Source organism: Schistocerca americana, chromosome X (genome assembly GCF_021461395.2).
Source record: "Schistocerca americana isolate TAMUIC-IGC-003095 chromosome X, iqSchAmer2.1, whole genome shotgun sequence".
In the NCBI taxonomy this organism is placed as follows: domain Eukaryota; kingdom Metazoa; phylum Arthropoda; class Insecta; order Orthoptera; family Acrididae; genus Schistocerca; species Schistocerca americana.
In genome coordinates this window covers 133035775-133050479 of record NC_060130.1, presented here as the reverse complement: position 1 = coordinate 133050479, position 14705 = coordinate 133035775, and the positions used below count along the sequence as shown (strand labels likewise).

At 43.3% G+C, this 14705-nt stretch overlaps 1 protein-coding gene across 2 annotated transcripts in view; it reads right to left on the bottom strand.

Moving 5' to 3' along the window:
• The window catches only part of LOC124556817 (transmembrane protein 183-like), a 269512-nt gene that overhangs the window by 135251 nt on the left and 119556 nt on the right, over positions 1-14705 (bottom strand). For both annotated transcript variants that reach the window (XR_006968701.1, XM_047130833.1), the window contains exon 4: positions 13465-13542. Coding sequence is in view for 1 of the 2 variants with exons in the window: in XM_047130833.1 (XP_046986789.1) it covers positions 13465-13542 (78 nt within the window). In the remaining variant the exon portion in view is untranslated. The remainder of the gene's footprint in view (positions 1-13464; positions 13543-14705) is intronic.

The following is a 14705-nucleotide window of genomic DNA, read 5'->3' as shown; positions in this document are numbered from 1 at the left end:
GCCGCCAACTCACCACCCTTTCCAGGAGTTTGCACATAACGTTGGTAAGGCTGATAGGGCGATAGCTATCAACCACCAGCGAATCTGCACCAGGTTTCAGCACCGGGATGGTAACGCTATCCAGCCAACGAGTTAGGAAAACGCCCTTCGTCCATATGCAGTTAAACAGGATGAGTAATTCACCCTGACAGTGTGCCGAGAGATGGAGATGAAACTGGTTGTGAATTCGGTCTGGACCTGGAGAGGCATCGGGGCAAGCTGTAAGGGCACTTTGGAACTCCCATTCACTAAACAGGGTGTTGTATAGTTCCCAACGGTGCGTGCGAAACAACAACTGTGTACGCTCAGCCTGCTCTTTAATGGCGCGTGTTAAGAAGGCAAATGTCCTGCTGTGCCAAGAGAGCCTCAACGTTCCTACCCTGGCCCGAGATCTGGTCCCCAGCCCATAATGGCTCTGAGCACTATGGGACTTAACTACTGTGGTCATCAGTCCCCTAGAACTTAGAACTACTTAAACCTAACTAACCTAAGGACATCACACACATCCATGCCCGAGGCAGGATTCGAACCTGCGACCGTAGCACCCACCCCATAAAGGGTGGTAGGCATTAAAATCCCCCAAAAGGAGGAATGGTGGGGGGAGCTGGGCGAACAAGACAGCTAGGGGTCAGCAAGAGGGACAACCTCATCCGAGTGAAGGTATAGGGAACAGATAGTAAGATCCATTCCTGCCCGGATTCTAACAGCCACAGCCTCGAGAGCCATGTGAATTGGCACTGGGGCACTAGGAACAGTGGCAATAACATAAACACAGACACCACCAGACACCCTGTCGTATTCTATGTGGTTCTTATAGTAACCCTGGTAGCCACAGATGGAGGGGGTCTGCTGAAGAGGAACCCAGGTTTCCTGTAGGGCCAGACAAGCGGCAGGGAAGCGGCACAAAAGCTGTTTCAAATCAGCAAGGTGGTGGAAAAAACCATGGCAATTCCATTGAAGGATAATGGTATCTGACTGTGAAGACATGAAAGAACAGGGGGGTGGGGGGATAGGTCACGCCTTAGAAGCGCTCGCCACCACCAATAGCGAAGTAGCCTCATCAACTTCCATAGGAGCTGCGGGTCGAGCAACGTGTAGCTCCTGAGTGGCCGCTAGATGCACCACATCATCTTCAGGTGCAGTGGTGAACTCCTTTTCTGTCTCTATGACCTCCTCCTTTTGCTTTTCCTTCTTTTTGGTAGGGTCCCGTTTGTCCTTTGGTTTATCAGGCTGAGTGGGCTTTTCCGACCCAGTCTCATGGACCGAGGAAGACCTGGAAGCCCTACGGCCCTCAGGTGGTGGCTTCTTCAGCCACTGGCTGACATCTGGAGGGGCAGTAACCGTGGAAGGGAGGGCACCAAGCGATCCCTTCCGAGCGAGGGGAGCCGGAGGAGGTGGGCACTTCTCTGGCTCAGAGGTGGGGACGGAAGTCCCCAAAGAAGGAGGGGTTGTTACTCCTATGTTGAAAACAGGGGAGCAACAGAAGAGGGCGTTCCCCCAACTACCAGAGGGGGGCAGGAATAACGGCCGGGCTGGAGGGCCTACAAAATGTGGCTGAGCTTCGGGGCTCATCACCAGGGATGGCGACATCAAAGCTGCTGCAGCATACGTCGATTAAATGTGCACAGGGTGAAGTTGGTCGTACTTGCCCTCTGTGTAAGTGAGCCTGTCCAAGGTCTTATACTCCATAATCTTCCATTGTTTTTGATAAACTGTGCAGTCTGACGAGCAAGGTGAATGTTTCTGTCCGCAGTTGACACAAACGGGGGTGGCGAACATGGGACATTGGGGTGGGAGGCAATTCCACAATCCCGACAGGTAGGGTTGACATCACATCTCGATGACATATGCCCAAACCTCCAGCACTGAAAGCAGTGTATGGGAGGAGGGACGTAAGGCTTACCATCACATCGATATATCACCACCTTGACCTTCTCCGGCAGGGTGTCACCCTCAAAAGAAGATGAAGGCCCCGGTGGCGACCCTACTATCTTTAGATCCTCTGAAGACACGTCGTACAAAGTGGACACCGCAGTGTTCCAGATTTGTACAGAGCTCGTCATCAGACTGCAACAACAGGTCACAACGAAAAATAAGTCCCTGAACCATATTGAGGCTCTTATGAGGCGTAATGGAGACTGCAACATCACCGAGCTTGTCACAAGCAAGCAATGCCCGTGACTGTGCTGGGGATGCTGTCTGTACAAGGACTGCTCCAGACCTCATTTTAGACATGCCCTCAACTTCTCCAAACTTGTCCTCTAAATTTTCCACAAAAAACTGAGGCTTGGCGGTCAGAAATGAGTCCCCATCTGTTCGGCTGCAAACCAGAAATCAAGGAGAATACGTCTCACCAGGTAATTTAGACCGCCGTTCCTCCCCTGGTGTGAGCAGGAATGGGAACGATTGGGTGTCATACTTTAAAGCATTGAACTTTCCTTTCTTAGAGACTCGTGCTTGTGCACTATTCGTATTTCTTTCCCACGAGCAGCTAGGGAAAGGAATGTCCACCCAGGCAGAGCCCCGCTTGCCTGGGTAAGCCTAATACAACCGGGGGGGGGGGGGGGGGTTTCTATAGAGGTTTATACCATCCTCGCAACCCAGGCAGTTAAGCCAAGATCCCCGGCTCTGTACCATACAAAATTCCACCATTGCGCCTTACGGTGGTCGTTTAAGCACGCTCAGAGCTTATGGTATTGAGGACTGGTGGCGCTTCCCAGTCCCCAGCTCACGGACCCCGGGGTCGCCAAGCCCGTACCCACCAACTAAATGCTGGGCCCCCTGAGGGTAAAATTTCAGTGTGCCATGTGTGCAGAGAAGTGCTTTTATCCCGTAATTTCACTATGTTCTTAGGAAGACATCCATTACTCTGAAAGAAGGAGATCGTCACCTCAAAGCCCTACTGTCAATACTGGCCTTAGCTGCAGTAGTACAAGTAATGCCAGCATTAATTTCTTTAGTTCATAGTTAGTATAATTTACTCACATTGCCACTTCAGACACACACACACCATTTTAATAGTTGTGGTATCACATATCGACACCACCCCACAGGTGTCAAAGTTGGCAATGGAACTGAAAGTTTCTGTCTGACACCGACAGCAATCATGCAGAATACAGCAGACCCAATGCAGCACACCCTCTGAGCCATGCCTCCAGCAGCTCTGTACCAATCCTCTTCCTTGTTGACAGCGAGAGCTGGACACTCTCTTGCTGCATCATTTGTAATGAGTCTATATATGCTTGAACAAATACAAGTTGCATAAATCTTTTGTTTATTGTGTTAACTTATTCACTAATCATTTCTGCTCCTGCCCAGCTTTCCTATGACGACAGCAAGGTACTGTAGCACACCTCTATTTACCATTGTGTATGAAGTTGTAGACAACATGCCTGGCGACAAGTCATGCTGCCTATACGTGACCATTTTCCAGTCTTGAAGTTCACTTTTTCCCATTCTGTTGTCTTTTTTGGTTATTTTCTGCCGTTGTTGCTTGTCTTCTGTCCCCAGTGTTTGCCTTGCTTGCACTCTTCATATTCTAGGTTCCATGGCTGCTGCTTTTGCATTCCTTTCTGCTTTCTCTGTGCTTATTTGCTTGTTATTCTGCGTGTCGCTCAGTTAATATCCCTACTTGGCCGAATTCGCCTTTTGCACTGCCTGCTGTTGATCTAACTGAGTTTATTCAGTCTCAAGAGTCAACAAAAGGTGCAGCTACTTGAAGTGATGACCTCACACAAGACACTGGACTCAATGGCAACGCCACCGCCTGCATATGCACCGCCATTTCGTTAGTTTGATGAGACGAGGTAAGACTGGACAGAATACCTTGCACAGTTCTACACGCACATCACAGTGCATCACATACAAGGTACTGACCAACACTCTCATTTCTTGGCCAAGGTGGGAGTGACAAGAGGCTTTGCGCTAGCCTTTTTCCTGTTTGTGCCCAGAAGGTGCTTACAGAAGACAGGATTCAAGTGGCGGATGCACGTTACAAATTCCTTAGGTTATGTAAACAACAAGGACAGACACACTGTCAGCGGATGACTGAACTGCAAGGCTTTACTAGACAGTGAAGATTCAAATGTGACTGTGTCAAATATTACAGTGATACAATGGTTCATGACACCATGACACACACAATATCGCTGACTCTCAAATTCAGGAACAGATTCTGCCAATTCTAGACTATCAGCATTCCTGCAAAAGTGCAGCAGACAGTTTAGGGGTACTGCCTGTTTGTTTTGTAGATAGCCATTACAAACAGACCTCACAACCAGCTCACACACAGTGGCCCAGCCAGTAACAGCCACAGTGCTAGCCTTAACATGTGTCACATCCAGCACAAAGTGTGAAGTCATGCCCTCACTGTAATATGGCACATGACTGCCGATCTTGCCCCTCATGTGAAGTGACTTGCTGTTTTTTTGCAGGAAACAGGGCCATCTACAGTCAGTCTGCTTACAGAAATGTGAGGCACCCTCTTCTGCTACTCCTTCACGCAAATCTAGGGCACAAACAGAGTGTAGTGAATTTCCAAAGCCCTACATTATCTTTAGAGCATAACAACACTGCAATAGCCTACATGAGGACAAAAAACTTTTCGTGTCTCTCATTATTGCAGGGAAGTCAGGCAGTTTGCAACTGGACACTGGAGCTTCAGTGACTTTGCTCAACCATAGCACTAATTATGTGCTTGGCACACCTACGTTGTGCACATCACACCATACACAGATGATATATAAAAGCCAGGATGTTCCTGTCTTACGCACTTGTAGGCTTCTTACAACTTTGCAAAATTTGATGAACACAGTGACATTTACTGTGCTTTCCACCCATGTCAGCACTAATATATTTGGTCTATACTCTTTGATTTTTTTGGTTTAAGGATTTAGGACAATGTACTTACTGTTTCTCCCTTTGATCCTCGGGCATTGTTGCTAAGTTATGAGTAGAATTTCAGGATTTGTTTTCTGAGGGTGTACACAAAGCCATTTTGTTTCCCATGTCACTATGAAGGACAAAGCATAGACACGTTTTGTTGGAGCTCGTCTCATACCTCATGCTTTCCGAGAACAGGTGGCTCAGGAACTTACTGCTTTGCAAGGCAGTACGGTTGTAGCACCCATTACTGCCAGTCAGTGGGCGTCCCCTCTGACTGAGCAGTCGCAATAAGTTTTTGTCATTAATACTCGTCTGAGTCTTTTCAAATTTTTGAGATTTCCATTAGGCAGTGCTTCCCACCAATCATTTTTCAGCACTTTCTAGAGCAGCTGACTGCAAAAAGTTACTTTTCGCTAGAATTATTTGGATGACACTGTCATCTCAGCTGCACTCCTGATGAACCCATTGTCAATCTTCGCATTCTGTTTCAAGTGTTGTCTGCAGCTGGTCTCAAATGTAACAGACAAATGTGTGTCTTTTTCAGACTGAACACAAGTACTTAGGACATGTCCTCAATAGCCAAGGTGTTCATCCAATGCAATCACAACACAACAACATACAACCTGATGTGCTTCATTTGCTACACCAAGGTCACTGGGGCATTGTTCACACCAAGCAGTTATCATGACATCATTGCAGTGGCACAGTCTGGATGCACAAACTGAACAATGACTTTTCAGTGCCAAGCCTGTGCTGAACATCAGTCAACTCCACCTCAGTAGTTCTCTGCATGGCCCAAACCTCAAGCACCTTGGCAATGACTGCATTTGGTTTTCATAGGTCCTTCCGGGAATATATGTTGGCTCATCATTGTTGATGCTTTAAGCAAACTTCCCTTTGTGGTTCCTATGCACTCTACTATGGCTCATTCCACAACCCAGGCCTAGTTGTCAATCTTTTGCCTCGAGGGTTTGCCTGTAGTGATTGTGACTGACAATGGACCTCAGTTTGTTCCCACTGAGTATGAACAGTTTTGCAGTGCTGCCAGCATCAAGAGTGCACCATTCAATCCGCAATCCAACAGTGAAGTTGAATGCTTTGTATGAACATTTAAGCAATAGATGGACGAAATTCATGCCTCCCACACACAGGATCAAGCTCTGCTGCTATTATTGTGTTTCTATCGCTCCGAGCCACATGACAGACCATCACTAGCAGAGTTGTTAAATGGACAGTGTCACTGCACCTTGCTTCAGTTGCTGCACCTGTCCTGGAGGGTGGCACCCACTCGGCCCAGACAAGCAAAGTATCACACAAATGATTTGGTCTTTTACAGACCGTATGGCAGAAGGAGATGCTGGGAGCGACGTACTATTGTATGTTTTCTCGGACGTTCTATGGATTGGATTGGATTGTTTGGGGGAGGAGACCAGACAGCAAGGGCATCGGTCTCTTCGGATTAGGGAAGGACGGGGAAGGAACTCGGCTGTGCCCTTTCAAAGGAACCATCCTGGCATTTGCCTGGAGCGATTTAGGGAAATCACGGAAAACTTAAATCAGGATGGTTGGATGTGGGATTGAACCGTCATCCTCCCGAATGCGAGTCCAGAGATGACGTTCTATGTTTCTCGTGCACAGACAGAGAGGATTGCTGAGATGCCATGAGAATCAGATTCATCCAAGTGAACTGTGGGATACTGCTGCAGGCTTTGTGCTTCCAGATTCCATGCCTGCCTGGATGCAGCAGCTCTTGCTGCATCTGGGTCCTGTGGGCCCCTCGCCATTGGTCGTGTCCTGCAGCTGATGGAAGCCGATGTCCTTTCACAGGTGCCGCCATCTTGACAGCCACCGTCATCGGGTGATGGGCCCTCCTCCCAGGATCTGTCCCACATGCCATCTCGAGTACCACTGCAGACATCAAGGTACCTCTGTCTTCATTTTCTGCTCCGCCTCTGGATGTGGGTGTGCACACTATGCCCTGTTTTTCAGCTGCTGTTCCCAGGCAGGCTTGAGGCATGAGCAGCAGCTCAGGAACTGCCTCAGTCTCGGCTCCAATCACCTCATTGCCACTTGCATCCAGCCCCCCCACCCCCATCCCCCAAATCACTGTTCACTCATCTACACTACATGACAATGGTGAGGAGGTCTGGGTGAGGGGAGGAATGTGGTATCACATATCAATACCACTATATGGGTGGTAAAGCTGCAACAGAACTGCAAGTTTCCATCAGAAACTGATAGTGCGGCCGTATGGGATATGGCAGACCCTACGGAGCACGCCTGCTGAACCACGCCCCAAGCGGCTATGTGCCACAAGCACCCCCTGCCATCGCGATATAGGACAGTCGACAGCAGCCACATGACCCACTGACACTTCGAGCCTCTTTGCTACGTGAGGTTATGAAGATGCCGCCTAGTTACAGCTCTGACACCATCAATCATGCTGAAGTAGAGAGCCTCTTCCTTGTTGACATTGAGAACTGGGCTCTGTTTTCTTGCTGCATCATTTGTAATGAGTCTTTGCATGCTTAGAAGAACACAAGTTACATAAATCTTCTGTTTCCTGTGTTAACTTTTTCGCTAATCCTTTCTGCTCCTGTCCATCTTTCCTAAGACAGCAGTTGCTGCACCACTCTGCAGCCCACCTCTCCTTACCGTTGTGTACTGAGTGGTACACAACAATACTAGTTGTCATATTAAAACTATAATTTCTTAGGTAACTATGATGTAATACATACTGTATGTGTGGAACCCTGGTCTAATGTAAGACATTGTGCAGCAGTGTGTTTGTTTGCTGATGATGCTGTAGTGTAAGATAAGGTGTTGAAGTTGAGTGACTGTAGGAGGATACAAGATAGCTTAGGTAATATTTCTAGTTTGTGTGATGAATGGTAGCTAACTCTAAATGTAGAAAAATTTAAGTCAGTGTGGTAGAGTAGGAACAATAAACCCATAATGTTCAGACAAAGCGTTATTATTGTCTTGCTTAATACAGTCACATCATTTAAATATCTTGGTGTAACATCGCAAAATCAATATGAAATGGAATTAACAAGTGAGGATTGTGGTAGGGAAGATGAAAAGTCAACTTCGGTTCATTGGGCAAAGGAGACTACATACAGAACACTGGTGTGACCTATTCTTGAGTACTGCTTGAATGTTTGACTCTGTACCAGGTCACTTTAAAGCAAGGCATCAAAGCAATTCAGAGGCAGGCAGCTTGATTTGTTCCCAGTAGGTTTGAACAACATGCAAGTGTTACAGTGATGCTACAGAACTCAAACAGGAATCCCTGGAGGGAAAATGACGTTCTTTTCGAGGAACACTAATGCAAAAATTTAAAGAATCAGGATTTGAAGCTGACTGCAGAATATTTTCACTGCTGCCAACATACATTTCATGTAAGAACCACGAAGATAAGATACGAGAAATTAGGGCACATAAGGAGGTATATTGGTAGCTGCTTTTTCCTCGTTCTATTTCCGAGAGGAAGAAATGAAATGACCAGTAGTAGTACGGGATACCCTCTGCTATGCACCGTATGAAGGCCTGCAGTGTATGTACATGTATGTAAATGTAAATGTGGAAGTAGATGTTGGGGCTTACAGCCCTAATCACATCAGGTTAAATAAATAAATAATAAAATATTGTTGACATACTGTGAAGTATGGTTGACGCCTACATTAGTTTGCTTACAGTTATTGAAAACTAAACACTTTTGAGTGGTTTTTTAAATGAGTAACTTTCATGAATTTATCATAAAATTAAAATATTTGTTGACTATAGTCTTTTCAAAATTATTTTAGGATTGACAGAGAGGACAGATGTTGTAGGTGGGGGTGGGGGGGGGGGGGAAGGTCTGAGGGGGAGTTATAGGTGGGGGGGGGGGGGGGAAGGTGTGAGGGGGAGGAATAGGTGGGGGGGAGGGAAGGTGTGAGGGGGAGGGAAGAGGGGGGAGGGAGGAACCATATGGCAGGCCAAATCACTTTCCACCCACACTACCTGCAGCTGCAGCAAATCCCTGAAGTTGTCAAACCTTTACCCCAAACAAAACTTCCTGTTTGCAGCGTGCTTCAGTTGCAGCCAGCTTGCTGTCCTGCATGATCGTTGCACCCTGTGACTTTCTGCATATTCGTTTTTACAGTTGTAGAAGTTGTTACCATTAATCATTGCTGCCGTTATTCACTGCTGCCATTACTCTTTGTGTGGTACTCAATGATGTCAGCGGGAAGTTCATCAAAAGTTATAAGTGAAATGTTCAATGTCATTCTCCCGGTCAGGGAATTCTCATAAAATGGCAGTCAAGAGAAAAGGTTGGGAAGGAAATGTTCAACAAAGAAAAGGAAGCTAAAGAATCATCAGAAGTTAACATCCCTGGGAAAAAAGCGTTATATGGACAACGGGTTACCAACATCGATTCATTTACAGAGGATGCGATTTGTCATCTTGTATACGATTAACGCAGGAAGAAACATCTAATGCTCAGGAAGTTGCTAGTCACACTTACAGAATCAAGACATTTTCAAGGCAGTCGCACATCCTTGTCCACAGTTTTAAACAACCTTGGCTATCACTATGGACACTTCTGTAGCCATAAGCTGTTGATGGAGAAGGAGGATATAGCTGCATGGTGATGCCGATTTTTAAGGGGGCATCATGAAACAGATGGACAGGCGACACAGCTAAAGGAACAATGGCAATGCCTTCTGGCAAGAATGGCAGACTTTTCTTCGTCACACAGACACCTTGAAGGGTTTTCTCCCAAACAGTCTCCTGCTTTTTAGATCAAGGAAAACATGAGGTCATCATGAAGGAATGAACCATGTTACATTTATAAAGTGGTTTGAATATTCACTAATACTGAATCTTGGAAAACAATCAACAATTGTACCCGATAATGCTCCTCACCAATCAGTTGTTGTTGACAAGGCACTTACCATGGCAAACTGAAAGGAGGAAATGATCGATTCACTTCAGCATCATAATGTCAATGTAAGTGATGACCTTAAAAAAGGTGGAACTTACGGAAAAAAATCTCTCTACAGAAGCCACTGAAGAATTCACAAAAAAAAAATTATGGGCATACAGTTGTTAGGCTGCCAGCTTACCATTGCCATTTCAACCCAATAGAAATAATACAGGCTCAAATTAAAGGCTACATTGTGATGAATAACAGTAAATTTACCCTCTCTGCAGTTGACACACTCCCAAGAGAAGCTGTCAGGAACACCATCACCAAAGGCTGGAAGAAAGCTGTGAAACATATGCAGAGCATCATGGAAAGGGCGTGGCATTATGAAGCTCTTTCAAAAATTCAGTGGAGGGGATGATAATTTCATTACATGATAACAGTGACAGTGACACTTCAGGAATCCATCACAGCAATGAGAGAAACATCGGTGGAGTTTTTCCATTATCTTCGAAGAATTGGAGCACAGGCAGATTTTTGAAATTTCAATAAGAAAGACTTAACAGCAATTAATTTCAAAGGAAGTTCATCACAGAAATTCAGTATGCATCACACAAAATAAATCTTACTATTTACGACACAAGTCCTGTAATACAGAGGCCCTGTTATTTGCATCGCTTTTGTTCTTTCTCAACAATAAGGGTTGGCCTATTTAAGATATGTTTTCTACTGTGATAAACATGCTTAATCTTATTTTTAATTGCTTTAGAATTAAGTAGGCAGATCAGAAAAATTAATAACGGTTTTGTTACAAACCTATACCAATCTGTTTCTTGTTTCGAAACTGTACCGATGCCCGATTAGTAGTTGACGCCTGAGCGGACCACTGTGTTCCATATTTAACTCAAATTATCTCTCATTAGAGATCTCTAGCACAATACTTGTTTCAAACATATGAAAATATGATGTCTTCTTAAGATTCCATTTCCATTATGTATTCACCAACTTCAATAACAAAAAAGTTTCCTGCATGTAGAAAATTGAGTAACGTCATGAAAAAATGCACTTTCATAAACCGTCCTAATATTATTTTAATAATTTTTTTGTCCCTGATAAAACAACAAAAACATAGCATAGCTCTTTCAGAACACACTGATTCAATTTCTGTATTTATAAAGTGAATAGTTTGCCCGTTTGAGCAACTTGAATGAAATGTAAGATTACGCTTGTGATCAGTGCGGCACGCTGCAACTCTGTTCCGAGCCTCCATATGCTCCTGCCGAAGCATCAATCCTAAAGTAATTTTCGACACACCACATCATATATCTTCAGTGCATGTTAAGTTTCATGAATCTAAGTAATAAATCAAGCTGTCTGTCTCCCAGTTTTTAAGATGACATGCTTAATAGGTATTTATGTAAACTCAGAAAACCACCTAGTATCTGAACAATACGGTCATCTTCCATAGACAGACCTAGAGGGACATCACTGGTTTTAATTTTCTGGGGCTCTTTAAAATGCAGATGACTAGATGTATTCCAAGGATTAAAATATGAAGAAAGAGTCCTAAATGAATTTAGATTTTAAGCATTAAATACTTGATCACAGGTATTGCAGTTTTGCTGAAAGTTAAATGTGAACAGCTATGCTGTCTAGATTATTCAGCCAGAGTACCCTCACAACATATTCAGTTCTTCTTTACTGCCACTTCAACAACAGTCTTGATGTCTGCAACAGCCTATTCACGAGTTTATCCCTATGCTCTACAAAACTACAATTTAGAATAGAATGCTAAAGAGACACTACTTACTGTTAGTTTATGATGAAAGCAGACACAAAAATGGCATAAATACTGCTGTAAAACAGAGAGGATGTGTACATTCAAGATGAGATGCATAAATAACAATGAATACACAGTTTATAATGTATATAAAACATACCCATCCACAACAGAATATTTTCAATTTTACCCTGCTATTTTATCATCAGTTTATAATGGAATATGGGATTTGTTTCACATCCTTTTCCAGCTGCCTTATCTGCTTCCATTAATCAATCTTAGGTCTTTTGCCCACATCTGCTTCTTTTTTTTAATGCTTCTCAGCACAAAATTTTTGTCATTGTGCTCATCTAAGCTATTATTCATTCATTCATTTTGTTCACCACGCTGTTTCCTTTTATCACTCCACTTGTTTCTCAGGTTATTTCCTTTTAGTTTGTGGTCTCTTATTGTAAGACACGTATCACTAACCCAGTATTATACAGAACAGCACACACACACACAGAGAGAGAGAGAGAGAGAGAGAGAGAGAGAGAGAGAGAGAGAGAGAGAGAGAGAGAGAGAACCACCCCTAAAACCAATGCTGAAATATTGCTTGGTCACTTTGGGTCATTATCACAACTATTACCTTGTATGCCACCAGCATTTTCTTCTCAAGTTAAAAGACTGCATCAAATATTTTAGTCTGAGCTGTAACAGAGAACAATTCCACTGATACAAAAAGTAATAAAACATAACAAAAGTTAGAAGACAAAAGAAATGGGATATCATATAGCATTAGCTAGAAAAATGAAACTCATTTTTTATAGTTATACTGCACGGAACATGGCACAAAACTGAACTCGCTGAATTACAATAAAGGAAAGGACAAGAAACAAATTAAAGATAGAGAATTTAAGCAACTTTGTCACCATTATTCTTTTCCTACATCAATAAAAGTAGCACTTTGAAAGCACACAAGAAAAACTGAAGTTGCAAAAAGAAATAGCAAAGAAATGACAGATAGCTAAAAGATGGAATGAAAGAGACAGAATATAATGCTGCCTTTGACACACACACACACACACACACACACACACAAATTCAGAGAAATTAACTTTGTTGTGTTCAGACCCTTCCCTGCAAGAACCCTATTCTTGGAAATGTCCTTCATTCTTCAGCCTATCATCTCCCACTTCCTAGCTTTTATACCAACAATGTGCATTCTGTCACTGTCAAATTATGTTCACTATATATTTTAGCAACCTACATGACTGCACAATTCAGTTCCTTTCACCCTGCATTTAATAACCCAGTAATAATAATAATAATAATAATAATAATAATAACAATAATAATAATATTTCATGTGGCGCAACAGCCTGATGCAAGTCTTTCAGCAACCCTGTACAGAAGTTAATTTACACTTTATGACCAGTTCTATCTTCTACCAGTTGCCCAACCATTCCAGCTATCAGAAAACTGGAATTTCTCTTCCATTTCATTTTACTACTGCATAAACATGCTGCAACAAAAAATGAAAAAATATTTACCTTATGAACAAACATAGTAATCTTTGTGTACTTTGGCAGTCACACAATTGGAAATAAACAAAAAAAAATAAAGAAATAAAATCTGGACAAAGATGATATAAATACGCTGACAGCAGTCCTATTAGAAATGGTAATAACAATAGAGATTCGTGAAAAGTAGAATCACATTGTGTATTAATGTGAAAGCTTCAGTCACCTCCATGGAAAATCTGCTGATAACAGCATGTTATACAAGAAAGAATAAGTATTTTGTTGATTTTTGCAAAATGGAACAACACTGAAGACTTCTAAACAGATACATACTCAGAAAATGAACTTACCACCCTGTACAGTTGTGTTGCTTTTCTTTACCCCACGCAGGCTGCTGACTGCTGACTTTCTTCCTCCCATTGACAAATCTGAAATAAAGAGACAAAAACTATGGATAAGGTAACTACTTTCAATCAGTCTCATAGAACACCACACAGTTTCAATAGTTTAATTTCAGGTAAGCGCAGTTGTACCTATTCTGGCGTCATACTACGACACATGGAAGATAGGTGTCAGACTTCTTAAGGAGAAACACCTGGCATCATGGTGTGGGGAGTGACACTGCACATGTTTATTGTAGCATTTTGGACTTAACTTACACCTATGTGATGCATTAGGGTATGTTGACAACATTGTGGGAGAAGTGGTACATTTATTAGCTGTCTCTCAAGCTGAGGGCCAGCCATACCTTGAAAAATCAGGTTTGGAAGCACTGTCCAACAAAGTGTAGGGCATACCCAAAACTAAATTATGTCTTAACCTACCACACATTGTCAGGATACTGCACAATGGTGGGCTCTGAGGAAAGGAAGGTGTAGTTTGTTCACCTGCTGACTGTTGATTACATCTACCACCAGACACGGCAAGTACCCTAATGCTCTTCTCAAAAACTTACTGTGCAGAGAAAGTAATTTCAAATGATTGAGCTAAGTGCAACACTTGCCGAAACAAAAATTGCATAACAGCAGCAATTTTGACCATACTTTTCAAACAGGAGCTAACTGAACAATCACATTTTTAATAAATGATTCAGCATAGGATTTGTCCCACTGTTTGCAGGTGAAATTAACCGAGGAGATAAACCCAGTAAGATTGCAGGCCAGGTCACATACGACAGACCAGAGCACTTGCTACACTGGTTAAATTTTATCCTAGAGGCTATTATGCGAGTTTGCTGGTCATTATGATTAATTAGTGAATCACAGATTACAGAATATGAGAAGCTATTTAGTTCTACTAATGAGCATTAGTTCTGGACTACAGTAGTTCATATAACTTGTTACTGGCAGGAAGAAGTAAGGCATTCTGATGAAATGGATACATGATACCACTTTACAGCGAAGTAGAAAATGTTGCAGATAATGTGCCCAATACTTATCAGATTCTTCAATACTAGCAAACAGGGCTGACTGACAGTGTGGTCACCCAAATCTATAGTTACCACTTCAGTAACTGGAGCAGCTGCTTCTGTTGCGCTTCTTGCTGCTGCTACAATTGGATCAGTTGATTCTGCTGCATCAGGTGCTGTTTC